The sequence below is a fragment of the Perissodus microlepis genome, chromosome 9, assembly GCF_051167445.1.
Source record: "Perissodus microlepis isolate ML-2025 ecotype Zambia chromosome 9, ASM5116744v1, whole genome shotgun sequence".
NCBI classification, from domain to species: Eukaryota; Metazoa; Chordata; class Actinopteri; order Cichliformes; family Cichlidae; genus Perissodus; species Perissodus microlepis.
In genome coordinates this window covers 27,594,847-27,614,285 of record NC_140469.1, presented here as the reverse complement: position 1 = coordinate 27,614,285, position 19,439 = coordinate 27,594,847, and the positions used below count along the sequence as shown (strand labels likewise).

At 40.8% G+C, this 19,439-nt stretch overlaps 1 protein-coding gene across 1 annotated transcript; it reads right to left on the bottom strand.

The window, feature by feature from the left end:
- Positions 1 to 363: 363 nt before the first annotated feature.
- On the bottom strand, positions 364 to 2,265 carry LOC146380661 (eotaxin-like). The gene is made up of 4 exons (XM_084940232.1): positions 2,196 to 2,265; positions 973 to 1,105; positions 841 to 902; positions 364 to 746 (listed from the first exon to the last, which is right to left on the bottom strand). The coding sequence occupies exons 1-4, from the start codon at positions 2,263 to 2,265 to the stop codon at positions 721 to 723; spliced, it is 291 nt and encodes a 96-aa protein (XP_084796358.1). The 3' UTR covers positions 364 to 720.
- Positions 2,266 to 19,439: the final 17,174 nt, after the last annotated feature.

The window sequence follows — 19,439 nt, the reverse complement described above, 5'->3', positions numbered from 1 at the left end:
TGTACATTCTAAGATTTCGAACTGCAAATTTCCAGATTGTTTTATTTGATTTTATTTATATAATGTATACATCTCACTCACTTACTGCACATAATGTCCTTTTTCTATATATTCACTCACTGTATATAATGTTCTCTCTCTTTTTGTGCACAGTCCTGGAGCATATCAGGTCACATTTCAATGTGTGTTGTACTTGTATAACTACGCATGTGACAAATAAACAATGTTGAATCTTGAATATATATATTTCGTTTTGCTACTCGGGCCCAATAATGTTCTTTGTGGGCTGCATGAACTTTTTAAAAGTCTACTCAGTGAGCATCATCAACTAAAACACTAGTGGAATGCAATAGGCAATGTGTGTGACATTTTGTGAGAGTCTGGTGGGCACTGAAACAACAGAAGGAAAAAATTTGCTCAATAATACCAAAGTTTATTTTTGTATTACCACATTGGGCTTCACATAAACACATGATGCACAGAAAGAGATTCACAAATAAGACAAAAAAAAAGCACAAATAAAACCTGAACGCCAATGATCAATTAAAAAACAATGAAGTCAACAGCATGAATAAAATACAGGTTTACGCCACAGGTTAGAGTAAAAATTAATCGACAAATGCAAAAAAGAAAGTTTTAAGACAGTCAGGCTGAGAAAGCGCTCTGGTTTGAATAAGCCTTTAAAGGTGATACTGGAAAAACTGATGCAGCAGACAGACTTCACACCTCCTTCATTTTGGCAGTGACTAGAGAGGAAAAACAGACAAGCAGGAGCTTCAGTTTTTCTCTGTAAATACTTTGCATTTATTTCAGTGTGTGTTTCTTTTTAGCACAACTTACGATCTTTGACCCACTGAGCGTCTGGATCAGCACAAAGTTGTTTCCTATCTTTTGTGTTAAAACTGGAAATAAAAGACAGAAAATTATAGAGATTGTATATGTTTGTATGTAGGACAACGTGTGCTGACTTACATTATAGCCTTCACACAGCGTCCTCTTGCAGCCTGCTCACGATATGTTTGCCCCACCACCTCAGCAGTCATATTTTCTTTGGTGACGCCAGTGCAGCATGGTGGTTTCAGTCCAGGATGACGACGACAAGTACCTGGGAGATAAAAGGTTAAAAATAGATTTTTCTTACTAGGGAGAAGTATAATTAGAAGGAAAATAAAAGTTAAATCTAGTTTTAAAATATGAAGCTCCTTACATTACTAAACAGAAGATGACTTTTAAAATGTGACCTGAAATTATGTTACAGTGCACAGGCATTTTTTTGTGCAAATCAGTCAACAAGTTTAACAAATCAATGTTCTCAGCACTTCGGGGCCCTCAAGCACTTTTTGGGCAATTTTGGCATTATGTTAATTAACTGAATGGTGAAAAATATTGTCCCGTAGCTGCAAGATATTATTTTATACTCTCTCTGTGTCTCTCTCATTTCCTGCTTTCATGCCTTATGCAATGAGTCACAATGTATGCACCCCTCCAAAAACCCACTGAAATGATGACTTTGCTAGAAACTAAAATGAAGCAGTGAGATTTAGTTACAGAGTGAATTTGTTTGAAGGAAACCACTGCACCAAGTGTGCTACACTAATAAGTTGGCAGTTATGATAGTTTAAGTGTCTTACAACATATGCCTGGCATGCAACGCAGCGTGAGACATAATCCCATAAGTGACAGAAAACAAAAGTTTGCATGTAGATAAACATAAATAGTACAAACATTGTTTATGGTAAGCAGTATAGCATGAATGGATATGGTGTGGCTGTCAATCAGTCCAGCAATTGAACACAAAAAATCAGGTGAATGTTGTACTTATGAAATACAAATCTCCAAGACTTCTTCTAAATGTAGACGTAAAGGACGCCTTTAAAATTCCATGACTGACTAACGAAACTTAGCCCAGAAAACAGCTTCCAGGGTGTCTGGAGCTTTGTGGGTAGAAGTTGAGTGTAAATGCTGGAAAAAACAAGTACAATTATAGACTGAGCAGATACCAGAATATGACTGATGTAAAGGTTTGTGGTCTTTACACAGTGGTCCTGCCCAATAAAACACCAAAATATCATAAGTGAACCTTATTCGCAAACAGGTAGAAGCCATTGTTGGAAATATTCATTGCTGTGATCAAATAATCTATTTTATCTCTTTTTTTCCCTCATTTTTCTGTGGAAAAGTAAGAGCACAGTTACCTTCAGAGAAGTGGCAGCACACACACACCGAGAGCAGGAGGAGAGTGATGGAGAGGATCTTCACAGACATTTTCACCGTGGTCTGGCTCACTGATCAGAGTCAAAATCTACGAGTTGATTGGTGTTTGGTTATTTATTGGTAAGTGCAGGAACACATGCAGGCACAACTGATGAGGTGTTTTTATAGGTCTGTGTATTTGTGTGCAGGGTGTGGCATATCATGCATATCTCAGCATTTCAACCTATCAACACCTCACTGAGAGCTTTCTGACAAACAGCCTCACATACACGAAGTTCACAGACACTCAGATATGGTGTAGAGCAGCGGTCCCCAATCCCCGGGCCTCGGACCGGTACCGGTCCGTGAGTCGTTTGGTACCGGGCCGCGAGAGTTGAGGCTCAGGTGTGAAATGTATAGTTTTCAGGGTTTTTAATCGGTTTTCAGCGTTATTTTGTTATCGTTTTTATCGTTCACTCGGTTTTCCTTGGTCTTTTCACGTGTGTTATGAATAAATTTTCTTTTTTTCGGTACCGGTACTAGTTTTATTTTGTTGTATTTATCCACGACACCTTAAAGGCCGGTCCATGAAAATGTTGTCGGGCATAAACCGGTCCGTGGGGCAAAAAAGGTTGGGGACCGCTGGTGTAGAGCCTGATGATTGATATCAACAGTCATGAGTAATGAATCTAAATCACCCACTGACTTTTGTTTGTCAGTGACTCATGGTGCCCCTTAACAGTCTTGATGCACATGGATGCTTATTTTTTCTTATAAATTCCCACGACTTAAACTTTTTCTTGTAATTTCACATAAATTGTTTAAGGTTTCTTGTTTGCATCAAGCTGTTTTACCACTGGAAACGCAAAAGAACTGGTTATTTTATTTATGTCAACTTTTGGCAGATGATCAGATAAGTTTCACACTCTGCTCTGCAGGAAATGTGTGACAGAAATGTGATCATGTCGATTGTCTTTATCTTCCAACACACACGCAAAGATCAACAGTTTCTAACACAGACTAAATACATCACATGAAAAATGAATTGTGTATGCATTGCTAATTTCCCCCCTCATAGCCGCATTAGCTATCCCATTTCTTTTATTCAGACTTAAATATACATAAAGCATAAACTTTCCGACAGATGGCCTCACATTTGACTCTAAAATACTGTTCCTGTGGTTGCTGTGCTCTGTTTGTGCTCACCTGCTGTGTTTAGTTTCAATAGACGTGATGCTGTGAATTATAGCTAAAAACTGTCTTCTCTGGTCTCATTGGTTCAAAGTTCCAGAAGTGTTTATTGCAGATAGTCAAGGCACCTTTGTTGAAAGTGGAACTTGGCCTTGAAAAAGAGGTTTTTAATCTCTTCCTGGTTAAATAAAGGTTAAAATAAAATAAAAAAAAGTCCCCTCACCAAACACATCACTCTATTCCATTTTTCAGTAACGTAACATGTTTTTGTACTACATTCAGTAATAGTAAAATACAGACTAAGTGCCCATGTATAGATCATTTCCCCCTCATAGCTGTATTAGTTGTCCCATTAGGATGCTGTTATTTATTGGCTGCTTTGACTGACAGATATCCTCTCAGCAGATGTCTGATAGGCCTCATCTGCACTAACTGAACTTGTCCTCTCACCATGGTTGTTCTGTTGGTGCCTTTTTAGAGCATTTTGAATGTAAATCCCTGACAAGAACAGCGGACCCTCATCCCTGAACGATTATTGGCCAGTTGCACTGACCTCGGTAGTAATGAATGTGTTCGAGAGGCTGCTGAAGAACATCATCTCCTCCTCCATCCCAGACACCACAGATCCGCTCCAGTTCGCCTACCGACCCAACAGATCCACAGAGGACGCCATCGCCCACGTCCTGCACACCACCCTCAGCCACGTGGACAAGAAACAGGGTAACTATGTGAGAATGCTGTTTGTTGATTACATTTCAGCATTTAACACAATAGTGCCCTGCAGACTGTTCACAAAGCTCAGGGATCTGGGACTCAACAGCCGTCTGTGTGCATGTCTGTTGGACTTCCTCACTGGCAGAACTCAAGTGGTGAGGGTGGGTAGATGCGTCTCTAACAGCATCACCATCAACACAGGAGCACCACAGGGATGTGTCCTGTCGCCACTGCTCTACTCCCTCTACACTTCAGACTGTTTGGCCACCCATGGTTCCAAGACCATTGTGAAGTTTGCTGACGACACAGTGGTGTTGTGCGTCATCTCCAACAACGATGAAGCATCCTACATGGATGAAGTGAAGAATCTGGCATCATGGTGCCAGGACAACCATCTCCAGCTGAATGTTGGCAAGACCAAGGAGCTGGTGGTGGACTTGAGAAGGAGTCAGCACAGAGACTACAAGCCCATTATCATCAATGGAGCTCCAGTGGAGAGGGTGCAGTCCTTCAAGTATCTCGGTGTCCACATCTCCTCAGCGCCTGTAACACCTATGACAACTGAGGAAGATCAGAGTCTCTCCAAAGATCCTCAGGATTTTCTATACAGGCGCTGTGGAGAGCATGCTCACACAGAACATCACATCCTGGTTTGGGAACAGCTGTGTTAAGGAACAAAAAGCTCTTCAGAGAGTGATCCGTACAGCAGAACGCTGGTGCAGGATTGCTCTTCCCCCCGCTTCAGGACACCTACACCAGGAGATGCCGGACTAGAGCAGCGCAGATACTGAAGGACCCGTCCCATCCTGGCAACAAACTGTTCCAACTTCTGCAATCTGGTAGAAGGTTCCGCATCATCCGGGCAAGGACAGAGAGACTCAAGAGGAGCTTCTATCCCCAAACCATCTGGGACCTACCCCCCACCTGCATTACTAAACAGTGATTTTGTTTGTGAGAGTGTCTCATGACAATGACATAAGTGCGTGTGACATCAGTGGCAGCAACAGACGTGTGCAGATCAACAATGAATAATATGGAGTGCGGAAGAGGGTACGACTATGCAGCATTTAAAGTGCAGAAGTACTGACATTACTTTGAGCTTGATTCCGTAAAAAGTAACAAAAACAATAGCATCCCCTGTACACTCTTTCTACAGCAAAAAATTAAAGTTCAAATCTGAGCAAGCACCTAGCACGCTTCCACAGGAATGTGAAATTCACAGAGAAACCCCCCGATCCTCCCACTGACATGACCACTGCAGCACCAGGCAAACCTCTGCTGGCTCCACTCCTGCTAAACAGGTGACAATAGATTTAAGAACAAAAGGATTTATTGCTGCTTAATCTTTGATTTTATTTATTTTCTGCTGCGTTTTACTTGCATCTATATGAAAAACGCAGTGTAAACACAAAAAATTATTGGATTTTATGTTGGAATATGCAGAAAATAGGTTTAAATGTTAAACAAATTTCTTCAAGTCAGAGACTGCTGCATATAATTTAATTTTTGCTTGATGCAATTTGCATAAAGTTAAAACTAATAAAATACATTTTAAAAAGAGACTTTTTCATTTGATTCAATTTTACATGATCCGTTATGCATAAAAAATAGAAATGGGCTGAAAGGTCTGTTGCTGTATGTATTTATTACATATTCAGGTTGTGTGTCATGTTTTTAAAAAGTCAAAGTTATAAAGTAACACTTTACTTTCTTGGAGAAGTAATCAGTAATTAGTAACGAATTACTTTTTTCAAGTTAAAAAAACCACTAAACCAAACCACACAGTATTTGTTGTAATTCAATGCTTGTGTTTTCCCTCTCTTTAGATTTGGGTTGTGTTTTCTTTTTCTTTTGATATTGATCTAGCGATGTTGCTCTCTCTTTGTGTTAAGAATAAAGTTTACAATTTAACAATTTCTGCTTTATTCATTGTTCCTCCTCACACGCTCCCCTACATTTCCATCTCATGGACGTAACAGGAATCATATAAGCAGAAAAAAAGAATAAAAGACAATTCCTAGCTTAAAATAACATAAGAACTCAATGGGTCCATCTAAATTTCAGCGTTAAGCATCAATTTCAAATAAAGTCATGCATGACTTAAATCCGACATCAAGAATTTCTTCTTCAGTAAGAAGAGGGTGATGTAACCTTAAAAATTTAAAGTGCAAATATTAAAAAATTCATAAGTATAAGTGACTATGAGCAGATCCTGATGTGGCAGAAGAGCTGCAATGTTTCAGCCTTTGTGGGAAACTCCCTGGTCATGTTGCCAATGACTTGAGAGGAAAGCGACACGAAGAGGAGTTTCAGTTCATCTCCACAGATATTTTTTTATATGTGTGTGTATCTGTGTTTCCATAACTTACGATCCACTGAGTGTCTGGATCAGCACAAAGTTGTTCATATTCCGTATTCAAACTGGAAATAAGAGACAGAAAATTATAGAGAGACCTGGAAAGGTCTGATTAGAAGGAAAATCAAAGTTAACTCCAAGTTTAAAATGTGATGAAACTCCTAACATCACAAAACAAAACAAATGTTACGTGAAACTATGTGACAGTGAGCGAGCCTTTTTCGTGCCTCAGTCTGTAAAAATATTACAGTTTGACCGATAATGAAAAAATTACTTTCAGTGATCAAAGTGCATAAAGCAATCAACAAGTAACAGTATGTTTGTTGTACTGTCTTCTACCCCTCAGCCCAATAGGTATTATTGTATCTGTAATTCACAAGTCAAAACATCTTTAGGTCACTTCTGCTGTGATTTGATATTATATAAATAAAACTAGATTATATTGAAAGTTAACAATGTTTAATCATACAAGGCAGTGCTCTAGAGTGCGACCAGTTTGGTCCCAAATGCGACCTTATTTCTCAATAGTGCGACTAAAAAAAATCCTAGGTTGCACCGGTGAGACCAGCCATTCGAGAAAAAAAAATCGATAACAATAACATATTATACCTGCTTCATACCCTGGTGGACGGGGCTATGGCTCCCCAAACTCCCTAGCAGATTGTTACATGGAGAAACCTTTGGAAAACAAGCATGCTGATCCACACAGGTATGCACACAGGTGTACACACGGGTGTTCACAGACGCGGACTACACCTTTCTTGGCTGCTGCCTCAAAGCACATTGTGCGCTGTCTATCTTGCGTGCTGCACAATATCGTTTATTATTTAGTATCTACTGTTATCTACTGCTAGCTAGTTTATTGTGATGGTGCTGTTTTTATTATGTTGCTCTTTGTTGTTTGCTTTCTCTTCTGTTTTTTTTCTCCATACAGGTGATCCAGGTGTTTTGTTTGTTTTTTTTCTTTCTTCCCCCCCTTCTCACCGTCTCTTCTCCCCTTTGGTTTTCTTTCTCTCCCTCTCTTTCTTTCATTCTTTCTCCCTGTCCTATCCCCCAGTCATGTCTGTCCTGTTTGTAGCAACCGAAAATAAAATAAATTCATAATTATAATAAAGGTCAATCAAATGGACCAATATGGCAAGGCCATGATGATCCACTTGGTAAAATAAATCCGCTTGGTATCTTTCTTGGCCTTAAGACAACAATTCTGATGGCTAAAGATCCAAACGGGACACAAAAAAAAAATTAAAAAAACAAAAACAAAAAAAAACCCCAATAACATATTATGCCCATATTGTGATCTAAACCAATCAGAGATAGTCAAGGGCGGGACCTCTATGATGCCACCATGCCCAAGGTAACATGTTCAGATATTGAGATATTTTAAGTTTAAATTTCAGCTCAGTGAGGCACTTTAAGCACAAGAACTTTTTCATATTTTTCGTCGTGCGTCCACACTGAAATGGATGAAAACGCTTACGTTCCAGTCCTGTGCATGCGCAAAAGCGAGTGAGAATTAAAGAATTTGAAGAAAAGCTATCTGGAGCATGTACAAACTGATATTCATCTTTTTTAGGGCTGTCAAAATTGAGAGCAATCAAAACCACCGCTGTATAATGCACTTTGCTGTCTTTGTTTATTTGGTCACATGACTGCATCACATGACTAAAATACGTCATTGTTTTAGAAAGTCTGCGTTTTTGTGTGTCCACACTGCGACCGGACAGCTGCAGTTTGAAATGTATGCGTTTTCAAACGAACACCCATTAGTGTGGACGTAGCCTTAAATATAGTGTATAAAACAGTTTGTGTATTGTCACAAATGATGGATTTAAGTCACACGTCGATTATTGTTTTTCCTTTTTAACTAACTGTGACTGTTTATCTCTTGCAGTTGTGCATTAGGCCTCAAGTGCAAAACAATAGTGACTCATGATGTCTCTTAACGATCCTGATGCACATCTATTCACATTTGCATCATTTTTTGATGCTTGGCTGCTTATTTTTCATCCATAAATCCCCACATCTTAAACTTTCGCTTGTAATTTAAGCCATTAAACTCCCACTGAAAACTAAAGCAGTGAGATGCTCCCACTTTTATTTCATTTAGGTGCATTTTTGGCAGATGGTAACTTTCACACTCTGCTCTGGAGGAACTGTTTTATACAAATGTAATTGTGTTGACTGTTCAATCTTCCAATACATACATGCAAAGATCAACATTTCTAATGCAGACTAAAAGTGGTTTGGGTATGCACTTCTAATTTCTCAGTTGAGGTGTTTGTGCTCATATGCTGTAATTGGTTTTCACCAAATGTGGTGTTGTGTATTATCACCAAACATCCCTACTTTGGTATACAGCTTTTTGAGGAATACAGACATGGTGATTACTTTTATTTTTATCACACAAAGCACATGCGTATGATGGAAAAAAGAGAAAAGCTCAATTAAATTGCTAACATAACTTGGGCTCTTTGCAAGCATCTGCACAGACAGCATGCTAACACAAAGCTAGCTAAGAAGTTGTGAGCATGCTAGCTGCTGATCTTCAACGTTCAATTCACGTCGGCAGTAATGACACCCGGTTACGCCAATCGGAGGTCACTAAAATCAATATTGAATCGGTGTGCAACTTTGCTAAAACAATGTCGGACTCTGTAGTTTTCTCTGGTCCCCTCCCCAATCAGACCAGGAGTGACATGTTTAGCCGCATGTTCTCCTTAAATTGCTGGCTGTCTGAGTGGTGTCCCAGAAACGATGTGGGCTTCATAGATAATTGGCAAACCTTCTGGAGGAAACCTGGTCTTGTTAGGAGAGACGGCATCCATCCCACTTTGGATGGAGCAGCTCTCATTTCTAGAAATATGGACAAATTTATTAAACCCCCCAAAATATGACTATCCAGAGTTGGGACCAGGAAGCAGAGTTGCAGTCTTACACGCCTCTCTGCAGCTTCTCTCCTCCTGCTACCCCCCCAAAAACCCATCTCCATAGAGACTGTGTCAGCTTCCAAAAAGACAAAAAACAAACTAAAAACCAGCAACAAACAACTTAAACATAAACAATCAAAAAGAAAGAACAATACAGTATCCACATCTGAACCAAAGAGTAAAACAGTGAAATGTGGATTATTAAATATTAGGTCTCTCTCCTCCAAGTCTCTGTTAGTACATGACTTAATAATTGATCAACAAATTGATTTACTCTGCCTTACAGAAACCTGGTTGCAGCAGGATGATTATGTTAGTTTAAATGAATCAACACCCCCGAGTCATTCTAACTACCAGAAACCTCGAAGCACAGGCCGAGGGGGCGGTGTGGCAGCAATTTTTCACACCAGCCTATTAATTAATGAAAGACCAAGACAGACTTTTAATTCATTTGAAAGCCTGATGCTTAACATTGTCCACCCCAGCTGTGAAACTCAGAAACCAGTCTTACTTGTTATCATCTATCGTCCACCTGGGCCTTACACAGAGTTTCTGTCTGATTTCTCAGACTTTATATCTAATTTAGTTCTGAGCTCAAATAAAATAATTATTGTGGGTGATTTTAACATCCATGTAGATGCTAAAAATGACAGCCTCAACATGGCATTTAGTCTGTTATTAGACTCAATTGGCTTCTCTCAAAATGTAAAAGAACCCACCCACCACTTTAATCACACTCTAGATCTTGTTTTAACATATGGCATAGAAACTGAACATTTAACAGTGTTTCCTGAAAACCCTCTCCTGTCTGATCATTTCCTGATAACATTTACATTTACAATAATTGATTACACAGCGGTGGAGAGTAGATTTTATCAAAGTAGATGTCTTTCTGAAAGCGCTGTAACTAAGTTTAAGAATATAATCCACCCACTGTTATCATCTTCAATGCCCTGTACCAACACAGAGCAGAGCAGCTATCTGAACGCTACCCCAACAGAGGTTGATTATCTTGTTAATAATTTCACCTCCTCACTACGTACGACTCTGGATACTGTAGCTCCAGTGAAAACTAAGGTCTCTAATCAGAAGTACCTGACTCCGTGGTATAATTCTCAAACACGTACCCTAAAGCAGATGACTCGTAATCTGGAGAGGAAATGGCGTGTCACAAATTTAGAGGATCATCATTTAGCCTGGAGAAATAGTTTGCTGCTTTATAAGAAAGCCCTCCGCAAGGCCAGAACATCTTACTATTCATCACTGATTGAAGAAAATAAGAACAACCCCAGGTTTCTCTTCAGCACTGTAGCCAGGCTGACAAAGAGTCAGAGCTCTGTTGAGCCAACCATCCCTTTAACGTTAACTAGTAATGACTTCATGAACTTCTTCACAAATAAAATTTTTATCATTAGAGAAAAAATTACCAGTAATCATCCCACAGATGTAATATTATCTACAGCTACTCTTAGTACCATTGATGTTAAGTTAGACTCTTTTTCTCAAATTGATCTTTCTGAGTTAACTTCAATAATTACTTCCTCCAAACCATCAACGTGTCTTTTAGACCCCATTCCTACAAAACTGCTCAAAGAAGTCCTGCCATTGATTAATTCTTCGATCTTAAATATGATCAACCTATCTCTAATGGTCGGCTATGTACCACAGGCCTTCAAGCTGGCTGTGGTTAAACCTTTACTCAAAAAGCCATCTCTAGACCCAGCAGTCTTAGCTAATTATAGGCCAATCTCCAACCTTCCTTTCATATCAAAAATCCTTGAAAGAGTAGTTGTCAAACAGCTAACAGATCATCTGCAGAGGAATGGTTTATTTGAAGAGTTTCAGTCAGGTTTCAGAGCTCATCACAGCACAGAAACAGCTTTAGTGAAGGTTACAAATGATCTTCTTATGGCCTCTGACAGTGGACTCATCTCTGTGCTTGTCCTGCTAGACCTCAGTGCAGCGTTCGATACTGTCGACCATAATATCCTATTAGAGCGATTAGAACATGCTGTAGGTATTACAGGTACTGTGCTGCAGTGGTTTGTATCATATCTATCTAATAGACTCCAATTTGTGCATGTAAATGGAGAGTCCTCTTCACACACTGAGGTTAATTATGGAGTTCCACAGGGTTCAGTGCTAGGACCAATTCTGTTTACATTATACATGCTTCCCTTAGGCAGCATCATTAGAAGACATAGCATACATTTTCACTGCTATGCAGATGACACCCAGCTCTATCTGTCCATGAAGCCAGATAACACACACCAATTAGTTAAACTGCAGGAATGTCTTAAAGACATAAAGACTTGGATGGCCGCTAACTTTCTGCTTCTTAATTCAGATAAAACTGAGGTTATTGTACTCGGCCCTGAAAATCTTAGAAATATGGTATCTAACCAGATTCATACTCTGGATGGCATTACCTTGGCCTCCAGTAACGCTGTGAGGAACCTTGGAGTCATTTTTGACCAGGACATGTCCTTCAACGCACATATTAAACAAATATGTAAGACTGCTTTCTTCCATTTGCGCAACATCTCTAAAATTAGAAATATCCTGTCTCAGAGTGACGCTGAAAAACTAGTTCATGCATTTATTACTTCCAGGCTGGACTACTGTAATTCATTATTATCAGGATGTCCAAAAAACTCACTGAAAAGCCTTCAGCTAATCCAAAATGCTGCAGCAAGAGTACTGACAGGGACTAGAAGGAGAGAGCATATTTCTCCTGTTTTGGCTTCCCTTCATTGGCTTCCTGTTAAATCCAGAATTGAATTCAAAATCCTGCTCCTCACATACGAGGTCTTAAATAATCAGGCCCCATCTTATCTTAATGACCTTGTAGTACCATATCACCCTATTAGAGCACTTTGCTCTCGCTCTGCAGGCCTACTTGTTGTTCCTAGAGTATTTAAAAGTAGAATGGGAGGCAGAGCCTTCAGTTTTCAGGCCCCTCTTCTGTGGAACCAGCTTCCAGTTTGGATTCGGGAGACAGAAACTATCTCTACTTTTAAGATTAGGCTTAAAACTTTCCTTTTTGCTAAAGCATATAGTTAGGGCTGGACCAGGTGACCCTGAATCCTCCCTTAGTTATGCTGCAATAGACGTAGGCTGCCGGGGGATTCCCATGATGCATTGAGTTTTTCCTTTCCAGTCACCTTTCTCACTCACTATGTATTAATAGACCTCTCTGCATTGAATCATATCTGTTATTAACCTCTGTCTCTCTTCCACAGCATGTCTTTTATCCTGTCTTCCTTCTCTCACCCCAACCGGTCGCAGCAGATGGCCGCCCCTCCCTGAGCCTGGTTCTGCCGGAGGTTTCTTCCTGTTAAAAGGGAGTTTTTCCTTCCCACTGTCGCCAAAGTGCTTGCTCATAGGGGGTCATATGATTGTTGGGTTTTTCTCTGTATCTATGAAGCGCCTTGAGGCGACTTTTGTTGTGATTTGGCGCTATATAAATAAAATTGAATTGAATTGAATTGAATTGAACAGGTAAGAAAGGCAGTGATGAACAGTCAGTCGTGCAGCCTTGGGTTCTGCCTGTTCATACTCCTAGAAGTAACTTAACTTTATTTTGTGTTGTCAGCTTTGTGTTCATAAGTAAATAAACAAACAATAATATGTGAGTCCTCATCAGGGTAGGGATTGGTGCTGGTGTGTGGAACTGTTGGCTAAGTTAGGTTTATATTACTGCTTCATATAAATCTTTGTAACTTTTTATTAACTGGGATAATTAGAAATTGTTTAAAGCAGTGGTTCTCAAACTTTTTACATAATTTTCTTCCACGTGGCAGGAAGAAATATTTTCACCCCCCATCTATTGATAATGTAACTGCTGCGAAAAAAGTGATTCTAATGTTAAACATTAGTTCCACATGACTTTTCTGCCAAGTAACTTGCGCACCTGTTAGAACTCTGGCTACACACTTTCAGAACCACTGGTTTAAAGCCACATTTCCTGGGGTGCAGTTTCCCTGGTAGTGGTATTTCTTTCTCTCCCATTTTCTAATTTTTCTTGCAGCAAGATGAAGGTTTAGTGCGCATACCTGCCTTAAAAACCAAACAATACTATGTGAGTCCTCATCAGGGTAGGGATTGGTGCTGGTGTGTGGAACTGTAGGCTAAGTTAGGTTTATATTGTTAACTGGTAATTAAGTGAAACTTTGTGTTATTACCTCATCTATTACTACTTCATACAAATCTTTGTGGCTTTTTATTCACTGGAATAATTAGAGGTTGTTTAAAGTCACATTTCCTGGGGTGCAGTTCCCCTGGTAGCGGTGTTGCTGTCTTTCCCATTTTCTCATTTTTCTTGCAGCAAGAGGAAGGTTTAGTGCACATACCTGCCTTAAAAAGTCAATGAAAGTCTCTCAACATAATCAGTCTAAATGATTGTGAAACTTGCTTTGTACCATTCTCCTTTCTTCTTATTTTACTTGTTCCCACAAACGTTTATTCAGTTTTTGCTAAGTAGCATTCTTTATCTGATGAGTGACGTATTTGAGTTTATGTTACTTCCTGTTTAAACTACACTTCAAGAAATAGTCAAACCAAAGATAAGACAGCCACAAAAATTTATTTCCTGTTTATTTAGTAGGAAATAGTTTTGTAAGAGACATGTTTCTTAATTTGATGGTGTGAGTGTCTAACTCCCCAGTACGACTGCTAAATGACAGAATAATTGTAAATATTTCTATAAGTATATTTATGATTGTCATATTAATAAAAACATTTACTTGATTACTCCCAAGAAAAAGTAATCTGTTACACTACTTGTTACATTACTTTTACTCTGTAAAATGTCCTGAAATGCACATCACATAATTAGCATTTAACTATATAAACCTAAAGCTACGGTCCCACATACCAACACAAATTTTCTTAAAGACACACATATGATGTTTCTCTTAGCATTTAGGTATGAACACAAAGGAAATGGACTACTCACTGGTTCTCTACAAGAACTGGTTCTCGATTCCCATCCCTGTACCTCGGATACTGTACCTGTCTCCGCCCAACTGCACATTTCTTTGTGTTGACCATGAGCCCCCCCTACCTCAGGGACTCCAGCACTGTAGTCTGTTGCACATGCACTGTGGGTGATGGGAAAATCCAGATATGTTGTGGTATATGCAGCATGTGAACGCACAACCCTATCCATGAGGTGCAAGAAAGTAGCTGGGGCCGCCAGTCCATGTCACTCCATCTCAGGACCTCTTTGGAGCACACTTAACCCAAATAAATGTGCATAATACTGGATTATTGAGCTCAACTGAAAGCACCAAGGAAATCAGATTCTGGGAATGCATAAGGAGATTTTGTGTGAGTCTGGTGTATATTCAAGCAACAGCTAGAACAAGTAGCCCCTCCCTTCCTTCCCTCCCCATCCCCAACTGCCTCCCTTTACCCGTTCTACCACAACGACGCACTCGTGTAGGGCCGTGGGGTGCAGGTGTGTCACCAGGGTGCAGGAGAGGCATCACCCCTCTGTCCCCTTCTGGCCTCAATTTTATTCCACAACCTAAACATCCACATTACTCACACTTTCATAACACATACATATAGGCAGTGTTGGGACTAACGCGTTATTAAGTAATGCGTTACAGTAACTACGTTATTATTGTGGTAACGAGCACGGTAACTTGTTATGCCAAAATGAGGAACGCTGTCATGGTCCCCGGCTGGCCCTGTGTGGCTACATGTGTGTTGCTTTTGTCTCTCTCCTCTCTCTCTCCTCTCTCTCTCTACTTGCTGCCTGGGCGGAGCTCATTATGGGCTCCCGCCCCTGGCCTTCACCACCTGCAAGCAATCACCTGTGGCTCCTCACCTTGTTTGCTCTCGCTACTTAAGGCAGTGACTGAGAACACCTCGCCGCTGGACTATTGAGTAACGCTCGTCAGTGCTACTTTAGCCTAAGCCAGTTTTGAGCTCTCTTCGTGAAAGTTTTCCGTGTTAATTCCTGATCTCTGTATACAGATTCTTCGTGCTCGGTTTGGAAGTTTGGACACCGAAGCCTGTTCGTGAGTGCCGCAGTGAGAGTGGTGTGTGTGAGGAAAGGACCTTTCCAAGTGCATTGTTCTGTTTGTGTGGAGCGGAGCAAGAAAGGACACTTTTCCAGATTCTTCCTTGTACCCCTGGGAACCTTGGCCCCCTTCCCCTTCAGCTGTATATAGTGCACCGGGAGTGTGTAAATAAAATTCAGTTTTCTGTGATTTCAGTTTGCGCCGAGTCCTCCCTGTTCCCTCGTGACAAACGCGTTAATCGTTACTGGTATTTAGATAGGCTCTTTATTCGTTACTTCGTGTGGTGGCTATCATGGAGCTTCCACAGATTCAGTAACATTAGCAAGTGGTGGAGGCCAGCAGGTGGATGAGGGAAAGGGGAGGCAGGAGGAGGAGAGACCCGAGGCGGCCGCCGGTTCGAGTGTGAACTGAACTTCAGGTAAGAAGTTATGACCTGCAGTCTATCTGGGTCAGATATAAACCAAGTTTAGGGGTAGTTTATTTTCGTTATGCTGACTTTTTCGTACTGGCTACTAGCTAGCATGACTGAGTTTCTATACAGCTGGGTGGTGCTATGATGATACTGATGTTGAACTTTATTTTGTTCATAAGGTTAATTATTATTAATTCTTCTCTTTTGGCTCTCAGCGAAGGCGGTCGCACTTTTCTCCTCTCCTGCCCTTATCTTCCCTGCTTTGCTTCTTATGTCCTTATCTTATCTTGTGTTTTTACTTAGGGCCACCTGGGTTGGCTGGAAGACTGTTTACTTAGTCTGGCGGGGCGAAGGACACTGTCTCAGCTGAACTCTGGACACACACACACACACACACATACACTGATATGCACACACTGATCCCCCCTCCCTTTCCAAACGCCTTCGATGCTTGTGCCCTACCGGGGAAGATGGCAGTCGACTGGACCAGCGCAGACATGCTGCAGGACCGGATGCACTGTCTACACCGGCTCTCTCCTACCCTTTACCCACCCCTGTTGCTTGTCTTGTGTTTCTATGGTGTATTGATAGTCATGTGCTTTTTGTGCTGAGGTGTTTTTTCTGTTATCAAACTGTTCTCCCACTAGGAGCTCAGTCTGAGTGGAGTTTTTTTTCTCCTCCTCTTACCTCATGTTATGTATTTTCGTTGTTTTTTTTCCTATCAACCTACCTTTCTGACATGTCTCCCCAATGTGATGTTTGTGTAAAGTTGGTCAGAAGGTTCCTTTGTAAGTGCGCATGCGCCATTAGTGTGCTGCCTGCCTTAACCCTAATTTCCTTCGGGATTAATAAAGTATTCTGATTCTGATTCTGAAGCTGATTAGAGTTGCCAACCATCCCATAAAAAACGCAATTGTTCCGTATTCAGAGAAAACATTACGCGTTTCGTATTGAGGTGAAAAGGAACACAGTTTGTCCCGGACTTCAGCTAGAATGGAAAAAGACACAAAGCTGGATTTATTCTGCGTCTTTACGCTGTCAGCTGTTTCTTCTTCTCTCATTCTCTGCCCCTCCCTCTCCTGTTTCTACTTCAATCATGAAACTGATCAATGATCAGCTGATTGGCTTTTCTCTCTTGTTTGTTTATCGCCCACTTTGCGCCAGAAAGAGGAAACCAGCGGATGTCGTGCTAAACAACAGCAGCACGTTTAAGCTTGATCAGCTGTTGTTAAAATTTATTTAATATTAATTTCTAGTATCAGCCGATGTTTGCTGGAGCCACAGCTGTAAAAGCTGCTGGTCATGATATCGGTTTGATATCTGGTGAGAGGGAAACATAAACCCATAAAACAAGGAGATGTCCTTACTGAATCATCAGAGCTGAACAGGTGATGGAGAAACAGGTTTACCTTTTAGGTGACATGAATGAGTTGAAGGGAAGTTATGAACTGTTTCTGAGAGACAAATAACACCAGGATCCTTTTCTAAGTAGCTGACAGCTGGTAACTGTGCAGGGGCGGATCTAGCAAAGTGTTGCCAGGGGGCCAGGTAGGGCATTAACAGGGAGAGGGGGGCACAAAGAAATACTTTTCTTTCTTATTCTCATTTAAAATATTTAGCTTTTAAAAAATAATTATCTGAATCTTACAACAAACGATTGATAGATTTATATATATATATATATACCATCAAAACAGTGTACATTACTGTCACAACCAGTGTTGGTCAAGTTACTTGAAAAAAGTAATCAGTAACTAATTACTGATTACTTCCGCCAAAAAGCAATCCCGTTACTTTACTGATTACATATTTTCAAAAAAGGTACTTTAAAAGTACATTTTTTTCAAAAACTTACTCAAGTAAATGTAACGGAGTAAATGTAACTCATTACTACCCACCTCTGAGGCTGAGCAACTTAGGAGTTTGAGAAAACTAACCGTGATTATTAGTTATTATGATTAGTTCAACACTCAGCAGCCTCATATCCTGGCCACTAAACTTTCCTCCCAATTTCACCTGGATGATCAGCTAACCCTGTGGATATTGGACTTTTTGACCAACGGGACTCAGAAAGTTCAGGTCAACAACTGTCTTTCTGGTCTCCGTTCCACCTCCACGGGCTCCCCCCAGGGCTGTGTGCTCTCCCCCTGCTCTTCATCTTCTACACCGATGACTGCAGGTTCACACAGCCCAACTGTCACCTGGTGAAATATGCTGACGACACAGTTCTCCTGTCACTGCTGTCAGGCCCCTCACAACACCACGGGCCCACTCTTCAGGAGTTTGTAGAGTGGTGTGATAGCTCCAAACTTGAACTGAACGTGAGCAAAACCAATGAGATGGTGGTGACCTTCTCCGGTAGGCAGAGGGATCTGGCTGCTTCAGTCACCACCACCATCCACGGGAAGCCAGTGGAGGTAGTTGAGGAGTACAAATACCTGGGAACCATCTGTGACAACCTGCTGAAATTCTCTGCCAACACAGAGGAGATTCTCAGGAGGGCTATACCTCCATAGGAAACTCAACTCCTTTGGAGTCAGCACACCCATCATGATGACTTTTTACTATGCCTTCCTGGAAAGCATCATGACCTTCTTCATCACCTGCTGGTTCCACTCCCTCAGCCTTCAGAACAGGAACAGACTGCAGCACACTGCATCAGTGTGCTCTAAAATCATTGGCCTGCCTGTCAGAACTCTGGCACAGGTTTTCAGCCAACAGGCCCTTAGACAGGCAGCCAGAATCATCTACGACCTCTCTCACATTCTTCACGCCCTCTGGGCGACACCTCCGCTGCATTTCCTGCAGGACTGAGAGGAGGAGAGCCATATTTGTCCCCAAAGCCACTCTGCTTTTTAACTCCAGCCGATAAGACCATTTCCCACACCAGAAACATAAACGACTCTACACTCTTTTTATATATTCACTTTTAGTCACTACAGTTATTTGTTCACTTATTCAGTCATTTTAATTTTAAAACTGTGTATATACTGTATACTTTAAGTATTTTTTTATCTCTTATTACCTGTTTATGCCCTGACCTTATTTTTAATGTCATGCTGCTCTGTTGTATCTTAATTGCCCCTTGGGGATAAATAAAGTTTCTTTGATTCTGATACTGATTAACATAAATAATGAATAAAAAAATACAAAGACTTTCAAGTCCTAACTAATAATTGCAATAACAAGAACTCTTCTTCAATACACTCGGCGCTTCACACACATGCCCGAATAACTAACTGGCTATGGCTGCGTCTGCTCCGTCTGGGGCAAGTGCACAGAAAGTTTTCCACACCCCACAAACGCTGCGGCTCTTCCGTCGTCCTTTATTGGTTACGTCCACATTGGGAGCCAGTTACACCAGGCCGATCCTTCCGTCCACCAAACCAGCTGAACCCCTGCACAGGTGAATTGGGCTATATGGCAATGTGAATAATATACAAATATCTTACTTGAAACCCACTCTCAACATGATGTTGGTAGTTTGAAAATATTAAAGTCTCACTGATAAGGGGTGGATGCACACTGAACTACACAGACCTATAAAAAATAGCATTAGCTCTGCCTGCGGATGTTCCTGCACTTAGCAATAAATAACCACAAACCCCTCC